This window comes from Tiliqua scincoides, chromosome 1 (genome assembly GCF_035046505.1).
Source record: "Tiliqua scincoides isolate rTilSci1 chromosome 1, rTilSci1.hap2, whole genome shotgun sequence".
Taxonomy (NCBI): Eukaryota; Metazoa; Chordata; class Lepidosauria; order Squamata; family Scincidae; genus Tiliqua; species Tiliqua scincoides.
In genome coordinates this window covers 66,064,798-66,082,415 of record NC_089821.1, presented here as the reverse complement: position 1 = coordinate 66,082,415, position 17,618 = coordinate 66,064,798, and the positions used below count along the sequence as shown (strand labels likewise).

The 17,618-nt window shown below is 44.1% G+C and overlaps 1 protein-coding gene across 1 annotated transcript; it reads left to right on the top strand.

Moving 5' to 3' along the window:
• Nucleotides 1–1,829: 1,829 nt before the first annotated feature.
• Nucleotides 1,830–9,858, top strand: GSTP1 (glutathione S-transferase pi 1). The gene is made up of 7 exons (XM_066635152.1): nt 1,830–1,946; nt 2,144–2,182; nt 5,268–5,374; nt 5,612–5,699; nt 6,594–6,697; nt 7,293–7,400; nt 9,567–9,858. Coding segments are annotated over exons 1-7 (636 nt in total). The 5' UTR covers nt 1,830–1,945; the 3' UTR covers nt 9,756–9,858.
• The last annotated feature ends 7,760 nt before the right edge of the window (nt 9,859–17,618 follow it).

The following is a 17,618-nucleotide window of genomic DNA, read 5'->3' as shown; positions in this document are numbered from 1 at the left end:
GTGTACTGTGGCACACTGGTGTGCTGCAAATGATCTGCAGGTGTGCCATGGGATTTGGGGCAGGGTCATTTATTAGTCGGGCCATTGGAGGATGTGAGTCCCCCTACCTGCAATGCAGTGTGCCTTGTCAAATAACCAGTGGTGTGCTTTGACAATTTTAGTGCCTTCTCAAGTGTGCAGGGAGATGAGAAAGGCTGACAATTACTGGGATAGAGGGAAGTTCTTTTCCCTCTTGCACAACACCAGAACCAGGGACCTCCACTAAAATTGACAGGTGGGAGAGTTAGAACAGACAAAAGGAAACATTTCTTCAGCCAGCATGTAAATAATCTGTAGAACTTCTTGCCACAGGATGTTGTGATGGTACCTGGCCTAAATGCCTTTAGAGAATGGATTGGACAGATTTATGGAGAAAAGTTCTTCACAAGTTACAAGACATCATGACTGTATGCAGCCTTCTGGTTTCAGAGGTAGCCTATGTCTGAATGCCAAAATCAAGGGAGTGTCAACACAATAGAGGTTTATTGTGTTGAGTGCTCCCTGAGGCACCTAGTAGGCCACTTGTGATATACAGGATGCTCAACTAGATGGGCTCTTGCCCTGACCCAGCAGAGCTCTTCTTATGTTCTTAGGTTCATTGCAAGTTAAATGAAAAATAGATTACTATCAATAGATGAATGAACAATCTTTTCCAGTGGAGATGCCACCTGCAAAGGATGAAGGGTTTGGAAAACACAACCAAATGAGACAGGTGAGAAAGGCAGTAACAATGCCTAGAAGAAAGAGATGAGAGCGAAGGAGGGCCATGAATGATGAATCACTTCTCACACAAGATTGCACATAGCCATGGGTCTTGGCTCAAGATGTAGTATGGTATAACAAAAAAAGTCTTATCTCTCCATCCATGTCCTTAGCTGAAGTTATTTTATTTTCTCTGTGAATTTTTTTTTGTTGAAAAGTATATAAATGCTATTATTATTGTTACTGTTATTGTTATTATATAATGATGATGATGATACAGCATAGCTACATGCTGCATAGAATCATAGAATTGGAAGTCATTGAATCAGAGTTGGAAGTTACCTAAAAGGTCATCTAGTCTAACCCCTTTACCTTCTGGTAATTCCTACTGTTGCTGAGCTACTAAGACAAGGACTACTGTTCAATCGGTACTTTGCACCAGCAGTACTAGCAACTGCATGCCTCACAGAACAGCTCTAATCCCTGTCCAGGTTACACTATAGTCAAGACCTAAGGAGAGACTTGCTACAAAGTAATACAGACAGGATGATAGTACATGAAGAAAAGTCTAAAAAAAGCAATCTCGTGATTTCGAAGCCGCAAATACAAAATCCATTTGCCAAAGAACAAATATTTTGACTCTCTATGCGTGTCTATTCAGTAGTAAGTCCCATTCTGTTCAATGGGGCTTACTCTCAGGAAAGCGTATATAGAATTTAATTCTGCATAAGGTTGCTTCATATGTCCTTACACCTCTGGAAAGTATAGAAGCCCTGACCTGGCAGCCCTACGTCAAACATCCTCCGAAAGCACACACTGTGCCCAGAACCCCATCTCACCGGATCTCCCCGGATTGTCCTCGACCTCAGTACTGAGGACACTTCACAGTAAGCAGTTGAGTTTATTAACACACTGCATTTCACAGTTCCTAAAGTGAAGCCTTGACAATGAAATCACAGGCTGGCACCTGCTTTCTGGGGCTGAAATCGGATACACTTTCGCACACATTGTGCCACCTGGAACAATGTAGGTCCGCCTACTGGATCCTAGTGATTTCTATTCTGCCTCTTTAAGAAAGGGGGAGGCGAAGGAAGTGCTTGTGCACGGTGACTCAGCACTCTCTCCTCGGTGATTTGAGTAGCTCTGCGTGGTGGTACCAAGATCATTCTGGCTTGTGCTTCGAGTGAGCTGCTTGGTTTTTGACAGTAAGTAAAATGCTGGACCCCAAAGCAGCACCCTGGAGGAAATTGGGGGCAGATCCTTGGCTGGGTGGGATTGGGACCGAGCTGAGGATGCTTCTCGGGATCTGCATAGTCCCCCAGGTGGAAGCAGGTACCAAAGAGAAAGGTGGAGAACTAACCCTCCTGTGTTGTGTTTTTCTTCCCCCCCGTTTCCTTTCTAGTGCCTGGCAAATACACCATCAGCTACTTTCCCGTCCGCGGTGAGTACTGAACCCAATCACGTGAAATGGCAGAGCAGGCAGATGGGGGGAAACGGCGCATGGGGAAATCTCAGATTTTGCTGGCTGCAATCCTATATACACTTTCCCAGGAGTAAGCTCCGTTGAACACAATGGCAGGGCCTCTGAGAGGAATTCTGTAGGGGGTACAAAATTCCTTTTGGGTCCCTTTGCAAAGAAGGAGGGATGAAAGGAGGGGGTGACGGGCAAGCAGAATGGGGGAGGGAGGGGCAAAACAGGGTGGGGGGATGGAGACAGCTGGAAAAGTGTTCTGAGCCTAATCTACCCACCCATATGGCGCCGGCAGCTAGATGCTGTAATACGGAAAACCCAATACACTTTTCTTGCTAAAAATCTAGAAAATCATGCAGAAAATGAGCATCATCATCTTAGGCTGACACTTGAATGGAAAGTATCCTGTGCATACCAAAACATGCTCCTGCAGCAGCTGTAACCCCACAGCTGTGTCCCTGAGCTCCTTCATAGCAAGCAGATCCACAAGCCAAAGAGCTACTGTAGCAGGCCAGTTTCCTCCTAGATGTGTTAAGTAGTGTCATGTACACATTCCTCAGCCCAGCACATATGACTTGCCAGTAGCTGCGGCTGCACCATGCTTGTGGTAGTATTCCCAGCATTCTGTGCGGGCAACAAGTCTGAGCAGACAGGAAAATGTAAGATCCCAGGAAATTTGTGGGCCCCCTCCTTTGGCTCCAGTGCTCCCCTTTTGACCCTGGGCCTGGGTACAAATTACCCCTTTACCCCCTCTCCTAGGCCCTGCACAATGGGATTTACTTCTGAGTAGACATGCGTAGGATTGTGCTTTTGGTTGGTGCCAAGGAAATTTTGCCTGGCTTCAATTTGATGGAAAGGGAGCAGGACAAATTCTTACCCAAAGGGGTGGCACGCTCTCTGATAATACAAGACAACTGCTGGAATCTGAGAGGATGATGGGTTTATAGCCCTAGCATGCAGGATGACCAGAGACAATGGAGGACAGAGTGCCTCTGCCTTTAATCATTGTAGAGGAGAGGGAATTTGGGCAGGTGCAGTTTTTTAAAACTCTTCCATGTTGAGCAGCACCTGCCCAAATTTCCTCTTCTGAACAAATGGTTAAAGGAAGAGGCACTCTGTCCTCCAATGTATCTGAACACCCTGCTATCATGTGTCTGGTGGAGTTCATGAGCTTTTGTGAACATGTGTTTACCTGGGTGAGTTACACTTCAGTGGGGCATGACTGTTTTGTAGGCAGCATCTGGCTTTGTTAGATTGGGCCAAGGTGGTTACTTCTTTGGGAAATAAAAGAGGCAGATTATTCTATTTGGGCATGATTTATGACAAAGTGAAAATGAAGGAGCTGGGATCCTAGAGCCCAATCCTAGGCATGTCTACTCAGATGTTGGTGCCATTGTAGTCAATGAAGCTTTTTCCCAGTTAAGTCTGGATAGGCTTGCAGCTTAAGAGCATCTTGCAGGGTGAGTGATGGGAAATATCACTTGCTCTGGCTGGAGGAGATCTTCTTTTGATGAAGAATAAAGGAGAAGACTCTTTTAGTTTTACTTCATGTTGTAATCAAGGCTAATTTACTGTATTTGTGGTAGAAGCCCTGATGCCAGAGAGCAGCTCTGCTGAGTTGAAAGTAGTGTGACTCGGGGCCCAATCCGATCCAGCTTTCCAGTGCTGATGTAGCTGGGCTGTGACTGCAGTGGGGGGCAGTCAAGAAGGTCTCCTGAAGGTAAGGGAACATTTGTTCCTTTACCTCAGGGCTGCATTGGCACTGGAAAGTTGGATAGGACTGGGCCCTCAGCCACAGCTTGAACCTTCTCTGAGGGAGGGCACCTGTTGGTATGCTGGAAGAGTTGTCTCTCTATCCAGAATGGAAAGTAAAACCAAGGACGCACTTACTTCTGTGGTATGTAGTTAGCCCTGTGCTATCTGCATCTACTTTCAGTGGATAGTATCGCCTTGCCCCTTTTCCAGTTCTTGGACATGTAGGGTTTCTGTGGGCATCAAAACCGTGTGTGTGTGTGGGGGGGGGAGGGTATGATTTAGAGTGGGGAACTGGTGCAAGAAGGTGCTTAACCATCTTCTCATGCACTGTTCCTCTGCTACAACCCTTCCTTGGCCTAAACAACTGTCTAGAGCCCCAAGAGAAAGCAGCTTAGGCATCAGGAGTTGCATCAGAAAAGGGGTGAGAAGGGAAAGTATTCAGCACTATTTCTGCACTCACACCCTCCCCAAAGTTGCTTTCCTACAGCAAAAGGAAATTTAAATTTAAAAGGAATTTAAATGTGAGTGTTTACATTAAAAGGGGTGTTGGCTTTCAAGAGGAGCTGCTACTTGCTCATGTTCTGTGTTACTGATGTGCTGAAGGTGTCAGCTGAGAACTGCAGTGTTGTACAAGCTTTAGTTCAAGTGAAAACTTATTTTCCAAGAAAATAGGTGTTGTTGTTTTTTTCCCTCCATAGCAGTAATAATTTGGTAACATACATGATATTCTTCAGAGTAGCAGAAGCAAAGAAAACTGCTTTCTTCCCCCAAGAACTTACAATGTAGATCCTGACAATGGGAAATATATCAAAGAGTTGAATTAGACTCTGGAGTCTGATCTTAACCAGGCAAAAGAAAGTCCCCCTGATGTTACTGGGCCTTGTTTCCAAGTAGGATTTAAAATACTGTCGATGTGATATTGAGAGTCTTGTGTGTTAGAATTGTGTTGTCCTGTCAACAGTTCATATTAAGGGCAATTTAAAGCACAGAGAGGGTGGGCAGGAGGGGGACCACTGAGCAAAAGACTACCTTGAAGTTGCTCTCTCCCAACTGGCAAATGTTGAACTGCCTTCTATGAGACTAATGATGGCCTTGCAGTCTAACACCTCAATTTCTGTCCATGCTCTGTAGACATTGTTTGCATGTGCATGGGTACACACATGTAAATAATTTGCACGTCCTTACATGCAACTGCACTTGTTCCATCTCCTCCCATTATAGCTGAGTTGCACATGCGGGCTGTGTTTCTTTGCTATGTACTGTGTGTTCATGCATAATTATTTTTATTTATATCTCTCAGGACGTTGTGAGGCTATGCGGCTATTGCTGGCTGATCAGGGACAGGAGTGGACAGAGGATGTGGTGACTGGGGAGATTTGGCAGAAGGGAGACCTCAAGAAATCATGTGTGAGTGATACTGTCTTGGCTGTTGGGGGTGGGTGGAAGAGGTGTGCATGCATATGCGGTGGTGGAGGAAAAATTATTCTGCCCAACTCTTCAGCCTGGCCCTTAGCTGTTCTTTTTGATACATTAGGCATACCAGTTATGCTAACTAGGCTCCTGTCTCACCTCTTTAGGAATGTACGGAATGTTTGGTCATTAGCCTCTTTTTTTTTTTTTCTTCCTCCTTCCTTTCTTCACTAGGTCTTTGGGCAGCTGCCTAGATTTCAGGATGGAGATTTCATACTGTTCCAGTCAAATGCTATCCTGCGCCACTTGGCTAGGAACCATGGTGAGGCTTGAAGATGGGGGTGGGTGGGTGGTGGAATTGGCTGTGGGGAGCTGGGACTGTGCAGCAAGTCTGTTCAAAGGCTTGTTGCCTTCTTGGGTGGGGCAGTTTGTTGGGGAGATGCCCATATGTATATTTGCCTTTTTGGCAGGTTGGTAGAGAAACAATTGAGTGGGTGGTTGTACAAATGGGCCCCCATATCTGCATGGGATCCATTCCAGCCCCCCCCCCCGATATGGAAACTGCAGATACAGGGGAACCCTGCCTCCATGGGCCCTGCGCACACACCCCCAGCACCCATTAACATTTAGATCTTTACGGCAGTGAAAATGTTTTTGCTTTGTAAGAACTTTACAAAAACTTCCTTTGTAAAAGCAAAAACATTTTCAACCCAATAAGGATCTAAGCAATGTTAATGGGTGTGGGAGGCAGGGTGCCCCCCCGCATCCATGGATACTGGATCCATGGATACAAGGGCCTGTCTTGATTTATTTGTTTTAGCTAGCTGAAACTATATAAAAATAAAAGCACATGCTTGTTTTTAGTAGTATTTTTTAATATGTTCTATCTTTTTTATCTTAGTTTTTTCCTGTTGCTGTGTGGTGTGTAAACTGCTTTGGGAGGCTTTTACTTGAAAAGCAGTATGTAAATAAAAAGCAGAAGTGGGAATCAAAGCCATACTATTTTTTAATTGAGAAACTACAGCAGAAAAAAAATCTGAACAAGAAATAAAATTGTCCTTGGCCCCAAAGTCTTCATAACATCAGAATGCAAAACTAGACATATGCTTTATAGTTTTAAAAAAGAAACTATTGTGTCTGTGTGGGTGTGCCTGTGCCTAAGAGTTGGAGTCTGGCTGGATGTGCCTTTGCCAGTCTTTTTTTCTCTGCTGCTCAGGACTTTATGGTCAAGATGCAAAGGAAGCAACACTGCTGGACATGGTGAATGATGGAGTGGAGGACTTTCGCCTGAAATATGTCCGTCTCATCTATCAGAATTATGTAAGCTGGGGCACGGCCAGGCTTATTTTTCATCGTTTGGATTTGAGATCTGTATCACCATAATAGGCTCTTGGAGTTTGATAGCCAGAGAGGTTGAGGGAGGGCTGGGCCTCTCTAAAAGCAGGTGATTAGATTGGGTTGCCTTACTGGAGGAAAACGTAAGCCTGAAGAAATGCAATATAATGCCCAGTTTAACAAAAGATATGGTTCAATCAAACACTTGGAAATCTGAAAGGCTTTGCCACAAGAAGAGATGGAGAAGCTTCAAGAGAGCAGAGTCAGGATTTCACCATCATCTGGCTTAGTTTCTTCCTTACCCTAAAGTGCAGGTGGAAGTGTTTCCACTAAGAGATGATTATTGGGAGCCATTGAAATCCAAATTCCATTGCTTTCTCTTAATGAATCCAGATGACCAGGCTCAGGTCTTCGGTCTAGCAAAGGGACAGGAAGTTGGAGCCAACAGGACTCTGACCCATCTCCCACTCATGCAGTGTGGCAGAACTCTGAACCCAGCTCCATCTGATTATCTATATTCCTCAGTTCTTTCCCAGTGTGGTCAGATCTTTATTTCATGTGGGTTATTGTCTCTTGGCAGGAGAATGGCAAAGCTGCTTATATCGAGGCCCTGCCAGGAGAACTCCGAGCTTTTGAGAATCTTCTGGCTAAGAATGATGGAGGGAAGGGCTTCATTGTGGGCAAAAAGGTAAAGCATACTGTTTGTGTGCCTGTTGGTACTTTGAAGCACTTAAAAGCTGTCTCCTGCTGAAGAGGTGAAATTGCCTTAGGTAGGTTACTAGTCTGTCCTCAATAATGTTTTGATGTTTTCATTACTCTATTTTTGTTTCACCACTTTCTGTCTTCATGATGGAGGAAAAATCTCCTTGAGGCCTTTAGTATTTGGGAGAGGAGAGGTTTGCTTCACAATCTTTCCCCTTTTTCAGAAAAGCCTCTTGTTTCCCCTTTCCCTTCCCTGAGGCTGAAGCATATCTACATAGCAGTGCATATTCTGTCTTTACTACATCTATTGCTTTTGTTATGGCATTGGAAGTATGTCCCCACTGTTTTTTCCTTCACTACCTTATATCCCTTGTCTAGTCTCTTCCTCAGGGCTGTGTAGACTTACTTAAACCTTTCATCTAGGCCAGTGGTTCCCAAACATTTTAGCGCTGGAACCCACCTTTTAAAACAGCTCTCTACCAGGTTCCACCTAGCTTTATGTAACTAAGAAAAAAGGTTTCACTTTATCAGCCACTCAAGCCTCTGTTTTTATCCTTTGTCCTATGGTGGAAGGGTGCCTTCTGATACATTTGTTGAGTTCCAAGTTTATTGGATTGGGACCATTCTAGTGATCTTGCAGTTGCCTGGCCTTCGATAAGAGCTGAGGCACAGTTGCCTATTCACGAGTAAATGCATGTGTGCAGCTCCGTTTCGTAGAGCTCAGTGCATTTTCCTTTTTGGCTATCAGCTCGTCAGTTTCATGACCTACCAAACATGGACCACAGTTTGAGAACTACTGATATAGGCAGTCCAAATTCTGCACAAGCAACAGTGACTTCTGTGACCTGTCAGTTATGCAAGTAAAGCACATTTTTTTTAAAACGCATGGTTTGCTGACTTGGTATTTTCTATAACATATTAAGTAATTAAGAAGAGCAGACGCTCTGCATCCCAGCTATTGGATAACTTATTCAGCCGTTTCTTTGGCTCCTGAGAATTTAGTATTTGTTGCTAAGATACTTTGAGGCCTATTTTTACAGCCAGAAAGGAAAAGAATTTTGTTTTAAAATGAAAATTAAGATTCTTGGGAAACTGAATTCTGGGGCTAATACCACATTCTTCACTTTTCTGTAATCCCACAAGTGCCTCAAATTCCCTAGAAAAGAATCTTGCTTTGTATTTGTTTCCTCTCCCACCTGCACAAAGAACTGCTTCAGTATAAGATAAGAACACTCAGCAGGTCCTAGACTGTTTCCTGTTGCATGCTACAATAAGTGTCTCTACCCGTGGCTCAGGCCAGGAGCTTGAGGTTCATTTGGGTTCTGAGAAAGAAATATGTTTAGAATTGGCATTCAAGGCTATTTGTAAGTCTAAGACAGCGATTTTCAACCACTGTGCTGTGACATATTGGTGTGCTGCAGGGGTTTGGGGGAAGGGTGGTATATTAGAGGGGCCATTGGGGGACGTGAGCTCCTTGGGTGGCAGTGCAGTGTGCCTTGTCAATTGTCAAAAACTGATAGTGTGCCTTGACAATTTTAGCACCTTCTCAAGTGTGCCATGAGATGAAAAGGCTGGTCTAAGTGCATCGAACACACAAAGTAATTCCAGGTGGGCACACGGACCAACACAACATACAAGTGCCTTCAGCATTGAGCTGAATTAAATGCATGATTACATAGGCTTAAATGTTTGCTTCAACAGATTTATCACTACATCAGTGCTAACTGGCAAAAGCAGACAAACTGATAGCAAGGTGATTATATGTTAAAGCTGAGCACTACTATTTCTTAAGTTCTCATCACTTGGAAGCATCTTATCATACAAGTGCAGTCGGATAATTAGCAAAGGTAGTACCAACCAAGAACTTGGGGTAAACACTATGAGTGTGCCTTCAACTCTTCACCCCTGAGGTTTTGAATCCATTTCCTCAGCCTTTCTTGGGAACTGCTCGATGGGAAAGCAGACAGTTCCCGTGAGATGGGAGACACAAAGAAGATGGTTGACAGGCAGTGACAATGGCTGATGGGCCATACAATAGGGTAAAACCAAAACAAACAGCCTACTACCTAAACTTAATATACTGAGAAACTATGATAATGTCTTACAGTTGCTCTCTTATTTTGACATACATCTCTTCTACCCCCCCCCCCAGATCTCCTTTGTAGACTACAATCTGCTTGACTTGCTCCATGTGCATCTGGTTCTTGCCCCTGATTGCCTGGCTTCCTTCCCCTTGCTGGCTGGTTACGTGCAACGCCTTAACGCCCGACCACTCATCAAGGCTTTCCTGGAGTCTGATGCCCACAAGCAGCGTCCCATCAATGGGAACGGCAAACAGTGAGGCCGAATCTTTGTTTAGGATGTATTTGTTCCTCTGAGCCCTGGCAAAGTTTGTAGAAGTTTCTTTTGTATGCTCCGATGCTAAATAAATTTAGTTTTAAGAAGGAGTTGTGTCTCTTTGCTGAGTAAAGGAAAGCAGAAGCCAGCAGAAGACTATTACAAGTGAGAGAGGGGTGCTCAACTGTTTAAAACCTAGAGCCCTGATGGAAACAATATACTTGAATCTCAGCAGCCAGATTCATGGTTCTTGTTCTATGTTGTAAGATGCCCTATGTCACCAATCCTATCCAACTTTCCAGCACCAGTAAAACCACAATGCAGCCCCAGGGTAAGGGAACAAATGTTTCCATACCTTGAGAAGACATCTGTGACTGCCTCCCCACCACAGGATGCAGCACACGCCCCATTGGCACAGCTGCACCGGCACTGGAAAATTGGATAGGATTTGGCCCTGAAGCTGCAGCGAACTCCTTGGCTTTTAATGAAAACTCTGCACTGGTTATCCTGATTTTGTTCAGTGGCACTAAGCCTTTATGCAGAAATGTACTCTTTCATAGCCTTGCCTGTGCTTGATAAAGTACAGCCTACAGTGTGTTGACCTGGAGACAGGGTTGAGCAGTGAAGTGGCTAAGTTTGCAGATGACACCAAACTTCCGAGTGGTGAAGGCCAGAAGTGATTGTGAGGAGCTCCAGATGGATCTCTCCAGACTGGCAGAATGGGCAGCAAAATGGCAGATGCGCTTCAATGTCAGTAAGTGTAAAGCCATGCACATTGGGGCAAAAAAATCAAAACTTTAGATATAGGCTGATGGGTTCTGAGCTGTCTGTGACAGATCAGGAGAGAGATCTTGGGGTGGTGGTGGACAGGTCGATGAAAGTGTCAACCCAATGTGTGGCGGCAGTGAAGAAGGCCAACTCTATGCTTGGGATCATTAGGAAGGGTATTGAGAACAAAACGGCTAGTATTATAATGCCATTGTACAAATCTATGGTAAGGCCACACCTGGAGTATTGTGTCCAGTTCTGGTCGCCGCATCTCAAAAAAGACATAGTAGAAATGGAAAAGGTGCAAAAGAGAGCCACTAAGATGATTTCGGGGCTGGGGCACCTTCCTTATGAGGAAAGGCTACGGCGTTTGGGCCTCTTCAGCCTAGAAAAGAGACGCCTGAGGGGGGACATGATTGAGACATACAAAATTATGCAGGGGATGGACAGAGTGGATAGGGAGATGCTCTTTACACTCTCACATAATACCAGAACCAGGGGACATCCACTAAAATTGAGTGTTGAGCAGGTTAGGACAGACAAAAGAAAATATTTCTTTACTCAGCGTGTGGTCGGTCTGTGGAACTCCTTGGCACAGGATGTGGTGCTGGCGTCTGGCCTGGACGCCTTTAAAAGGGGATTGGACAAGTTTCTGGAGGAAAAATCCATTATGGGGTACAAGCCATGATGTGTATGCGCAACCTCCTGATTTTAGAAATGGGTTATGTCAGAATGCCAGATGCAAGGGAGGGCACCAGGATGAGGTCTCTTGTTATCTGGTGTGCTCCCTGGGGCATTTGGTGGGCCGCTGTGAGATACAGGAAGCTGGACTAGATGGGCCTATGGCCTGATCCAGTGGGGCTGTTCTTATGTTCTTATGGTGACTGCCAAATGTTGCATTAAACACTTGGCCCTGCATTTTTTTCTTACTGAAATACTGTGAGGCAGAGAGATGGATTACAGGTATGTTGGTGTACAAGGAGAGGGTTTTTTAACACATTCCTTCCATGTTGTGGTCCCAATAGAAGTTGAATTTCAAAGGCACTACTGGCCCAAGAAAGAAACTTCTGTTGGTGCTAGCAGAATTTTCCCTTCTAGGTCTAATAACCAAGATGTGGTTTTCATTGGACCATGGTAGACAAGGGTTAAATACATCTGCAATCGTGATCAGGAACCTTGCAGCTCCTATTAAAGTTTAAAAACCAACCAATGTACAAACTTTGTACTTAGTGTCATGTGTAGTTTGGCCCTGTGAAGTAGTAAAGCTCTGTTGACCTCTAAGAGGTCTCATTAAAACTAGTGGGATTCAGTTTCTTGCTTCACATGAAGCTCACTGGCTTGCTGTGTGCAAATTACATTCTCAGCCAAGCCTGTTTCAAAAGGTATTATGTAGATTTGTGATACAAAATTGTGAATAATTTTGTGCCCTGAAAATGTTTGCAAAATTACTTAGCAATGAAAAACTATACAGATTAAAGTGGATTCAGTCAAACAGAATTGTACCTTTCAGCTGCAAATTCTCTTCTACTTTGAACGTCTGAAATGGGGCAAGCAAGGGTAGCTCGCTTCTAATCAGTTATTACTTGATCTCAGTTCAGCAAGCCTGAAACAAGATAAATTCTTAGGTGTAGAGCAGGGCTTTTCAAACTGGGGCATCGCTATGCCCCAGCCTGTGGGCCCTGGCCTCTGCCCCCTTAAGGGGTGGGGGTAGCCTGGAGGCAGGGAGGAGGTAGCGGCACTATCCCCAGGATTGCGCAGCTCAGGAGGCTGCAGGGCTTGGGTGCAGCTGGCTGCAGCCTCCTGAGCCTCCTGCAGCCTCCCCGGGGTGCGGGGAGCCCGGTGTGACCTTTGGCAGGGCTCCCCGCAGCAGTGAAAGCGGAGTGATTGCTTACTTCACAGGGCCAAACTGACATAAGGGGTTAGGATTGCACCCTAAAGCTCCCGACTCCACAATGGCTTTGGTTATCCACTGAGTGCTACTGCCAAAAAATGATTATTTGCCAGGTATGGTGCTATTAGCATGCTGTCCTGGTACTGCAGCACAGGAGTACTTAATACAGAGTCCTTTCTGTATCCTTTCTGATATGCTGTTCACATTACTCATACCACCACTTTATCTTTGGGTAGGGTGTGTGTTGGCATAATTATACTTCGTGTACTAGGCAAGACAGTACTGCTCCTTGGTATTTTGGAGCAGCTCCATACAGATGTGCTAACCAGGGACCACCCTACAGCAATTCCAATATAATAGGATCATCCTTCTCAGACCATGAATCAACAGGATAAGAGAGATCATCTGTGTAATCCTAATGCTGGCAGCACAATCCAACAGCTGTTTGAAAATGAGGCAAACTGGCAAAAGTCAGCCCATTCTGGTAGGAAGGCCATAGAGGGGCTCTGGACCCCCAGGTCTCTTTATATACTACTTGCCTGCTAACTCAGCAAATGTCTTTCCATGTATTAGTAGCTGGCATGCACCAAATATGTACACACATTCCTACTTGAGTATACTGTAGAATGAGAAGGTACAGAAAAAGGGTCTATATGGAACATTCTCCCTCTGAATAAAGACAGCAGTCTGGAATTAATCACCTAGGAAAAATATTTAAGGAGTTACGATGACAAGTCTATAAAATTATAACTTGCATAGAACAAATGAATACATACAGACAGGATTTACCTGAAGCACACTTACATTTGAGGACATTAATGAAATTGGGATATGCAAGTATTTCTTCATATGAAACTATCTCATTGTATGTAGCACAGGGTTTTCTGATGACTTGAAACATAAAAGATTAATCATTTTGAAATAAACTTCTTAGAAAGTTACATGGCTGAAACCAGTATTTCTCACATGTGTAAATTCAGAAGGGAGCTGTGGTCAATCTCTGCTCCCTGTCAAGTCCACTTGTGTAATATGTTTATTTTCATAATTACATTTACCTTTATTTTTACATTTTTAATATTTACATAATTACATTAATTTTCATAATTACATTTACCTGTATGCTTAAAACCTTTTTTTCAGAAACACCTTAAAATGTGGGGTGTGAAGTAGCCTTCATAGATGAAATTCTGTCTTGTATAAACTTTTTGATGTGATGATCTGACAGCAATTTATGACTGCTTGCAGTTTAAAGACCCTTCACTGTGGGAAGTGCTTTGAGAGGCAAAAGTTTTGGCTCTGTCAAACAAAGGGATGTGCAAAGGCAAGTTATAATAGTGGAAGTAATGTAGGAGAAGTTCCTCTGTCTAGTAGCAGATGACAAATGTTATATTACTAATAAGCCTAATTCATTTGGTATAATCTATTTACTGTATTTACAAAGACCATTCAAACTACTACAGTGTTGTAGAAACTGGATTTTTCTACAGTAAGATGATGCATTTCAAAAAATGCATGAAGTTGTGGGCTGAGAAGGTGACATCATAATATTAAATGAGAATTCATGTTTGAAAGAAATGTACATTTGGCAGGTTTCTTTATGAGAGAATATTTATTTGATGGCATACAGTGGTTCCCAAACTTTTTAGCACCAGAACCCACTTTTTAAAACATGTATTGGGACCTACCTAGGTTTACCAGACTTTTAAAAAAGAAGATCTAGAAAGAAAAAAATTTATATTCAATAATAACCACAAAAAAGACCCTCAAATCTCTCTATATTTACACATGCTTGTAAACTGCAGGTACTTAGCTCCTTGCAGGGCAGTTAACAGCTATCTTGCAAATTGCAGGTGCTGAGCTATATCTGATATTTGAATAGCCTTCGGGTTTGAGGCAATTAATTATCTGATCTTTCCATCACCCTTTGGTGACCTCCCAAAAAATCAGGTTGGGAACCACTACTAATAGATCATCTGGTCAATGAGGTTTTGGACAAAGATAGAGTAAAGAAGAAAAAGAGGCTAGAGAACTATGGAAGATGGATGTAATCTTAGAAGATGTTCAATATGATAATTTACATATTTACTAAGTCCCAGTGAATTGACATATGCCCCACTATGTTCTGAGTAAGTTCTGTGAACTTACTCCCAGATAAATGAATAGGGTTGCAGCCTTAACTTCTAAGGCAAGGCACCAAAACTCAATCTTGCCTAGATACTACCAACCTCACTATGTGCTTTGGAAGCCCATCATCCAACAGGAGAACCTGCAGCAAAATCCTAAAGCCATTTTTGCAAAAGAAGCTTGTACCACAAACATAAACACATTTTTGGAAGTTAAGTCCAATTGGTTTTAAAGGGATTTCCAAGCCGTTACAAACAACAGTAATAGATGCACACACATGGAGTGATAGAAACTCAAAGACAGTGCCATGGTCAAGTGAAACACCCTAAACATGTGGAGGTATGCTGCAAATGTCCAATGGTAAGGGCAGGTAACCCTATGTCTGCTCAGAGATGCTTTACTTCTTTCTAGTATTATTATACATATACCAAGTATTGACTGGAAATGAAAGATTCTGAGACTAAGCCCTGACATTACTGCTACTACAGTAATAACTGACAATGATATAAATGAATATAGTCAGCTGAAGGAAAATAATTCATGAGGCCACTTTGGCAGTTACCCCAGGTAGCAGATTGGGAGCAGAGTGCTATCTCAATTCACCTGTACACCTCCACGTTCTTCCTCCCTTTTTTGGACTCTAGTCCACCACTCTCTCCTCAGCACTTCCTCTTCCTATCTAGGGAGAGGAAGAACAGGGATGTAGTAAAGAGGAGGGAGTGGAGTTCCAGAACTTCTCCTACTGCAGGGGTGCTCAGGTGCTACCTTTGAAACTCCCATCCACAGAACAGCAGAGAAGAAACCTAGCAGTTTGTCTCAGTTTGTTTAGCAGGAGGGAAACTGAGATTTGCCTAGCGGTGTACGTTAATGTCAAGAACAGTGTTTCTCAAATTGTTTGTTGGGACCTACTAGGTGGGTTGTGAGCCAATTTAAGCTGGATCCCCATAAGAACATAAGAACAGCCCCACTGGATCAGGCCATAGGCCCATCTAGTCCAGCTTCCTGTATCTCACAGCGGCCCACCAAACGCCCCAGGGAGCACACCAGATAACAAGAGACCTCATCCTGGTGCCCTCCCTTGCATCTGGCATTCTGACATAACCCATTTCTAAAATCAGGAGGTTGCGCATACACATCATGGCTTGTACCCCATAATGGATTTTTCCTCTAGAAACTTGTCCAATCCCCTTTAAAGGCATCTAGGCTAGACGCCAGCACCACATCCTGTGGCAAGGAGTTCCACAGACCGACCACACGCTGAGTAAAGAAATATTTTCTTTTGTCTATCCTAACCTGTCCAACACTCAATTTTAGTGGATGTCCCCTGGTTCTGGTATTATGTGAGAGTGTAAAGAGCATCTCCCTATCCACTCTGTCCATCCCCTGCATAATTTTGTATGTCTCAATCATGTCCCCCCTCAGGCGTCTCTTTTCTAGGCTGAAGAGGCCCAAATGCCGTAGCCTTTCCTCATAAGGAAGGTGCCCCAGCCCCGAAATCATCTTAGTGGCTCTCTTTTGCACCTTTTCCATTTCCACTATGTCTTTTTTGAGATGCGGCGACCAGAACTGGACACAATACTCCAGGTGTGGCCTTACCATAGATTTGTACAATGGCATTATAATACTAGCCGTTTTGTTCTCAATACCCTTCCTAATGATCCCAAGCATAGAGTTGGCCTTCTTCACTGCCGCTGCACGTTGGGTTGACACTTTCATCGACCTGTCCACCACCACTCCAAGATCTCTCTCCTGATCTGTCACAGACAGCTCAGAACCCATCAGCCTATATCTAAAGTTTTGATTTTTTGCCCCAATGTGCATGACTTTACACTTACTGACATTGAAGCGCATCTGCCATTTTGTTGCCCATCCTGCCAATCTGGAGAGATCCTTCTGGAGCTCCTCACAATCACTTCTGGTCTTCGCCACTCGGAAAAATTTGGTGTCGTCTGCAAACTTAGCCACTTCACTGCTCAACCCTGTCTCCAGGTCATTTATGAAGAGGTTGAAAAGCACCGGTCCCAGGACAGATCCTTGGGGCACACCGCTTTTCACCTCTCTCCATTTTGAAAATTGCCCATTGACACCCACTCTCTGCTTCCTGGCCTCCAACTAGTTCTCATTCCATGAGAGCACCTGTCCTCTAATTCCCTGACTGTGGAGTTTTTTCAGTAGCCTTTGGTGAGGGACCGTGTCAAACGCCTTCTGAAAGTCCAGATAGATAATGTCCACGGGTTCTCCCACATCCACATGCCTGTTGACCTTTTCAAAGAATTCTATAAGGTTCGTGAGGCAAGACTTACCCTTACAGAAGCCATGCTGACTCTCCCTCAGCAAGGCCTGTTCGTCTATGTGTTTTGAGATTCTATCTTTGATGAGGCATTCCACCATCTTACCCGGTATGGATGTTAGGCTGACCGGCCTATAGTTTCCCGGGTCCCCCCTCTTTCCCTTTTTAAAAATAGGCATGACATTTGCTATCCTCCAATCTTCTGGCACCTTGGCCGTTTTGAGGGACAAGTTGCATACCTTAGTCAAGAGATCTGCAACTTCATTCTTCAATTCCTTAATAACTCTTGGGTGGATGCCATCAGGGCCCGGTGACTTATTGATCTTTAATTTATCAATGAGGTCTGAAACATCTTCTCTATTAACCTCTATCTGACTTAACTCCTCGGGCAGGAGGGGCCGTTCGGGCAGCGGTATCTGCCCGAGGTCTTCTGCTGTGAAGACAGATGCAAAGAACTCATTTAATTTCTCTGCCATCTCTAAGTTTCCTTTTATCTCCCCTTTCCCTCCCTCACCATCCAGAGGGCCAACCGCTTCTCTGGCGGGTTTCCTGCTTCTAACATATTTGAAGAAGCTTTTATTATTCCCCTTAATGTTGCTGGCCATGCGTTCCTCATAGTCTCGCTTGGCCTCCAGTATCACCTTCTTACATTTCTTTTGCCACAGTTTATGTTCCTTTTTACTCTCCTCATTAGGGCAAGACTTCCATTTACGGAAGGAAGCTTCCTTGCCCTTCACAGCCTCTCTAACTTGGCTGGTTAGCCATGCGGGCACCCTCCTGGATTTAGTGGAACC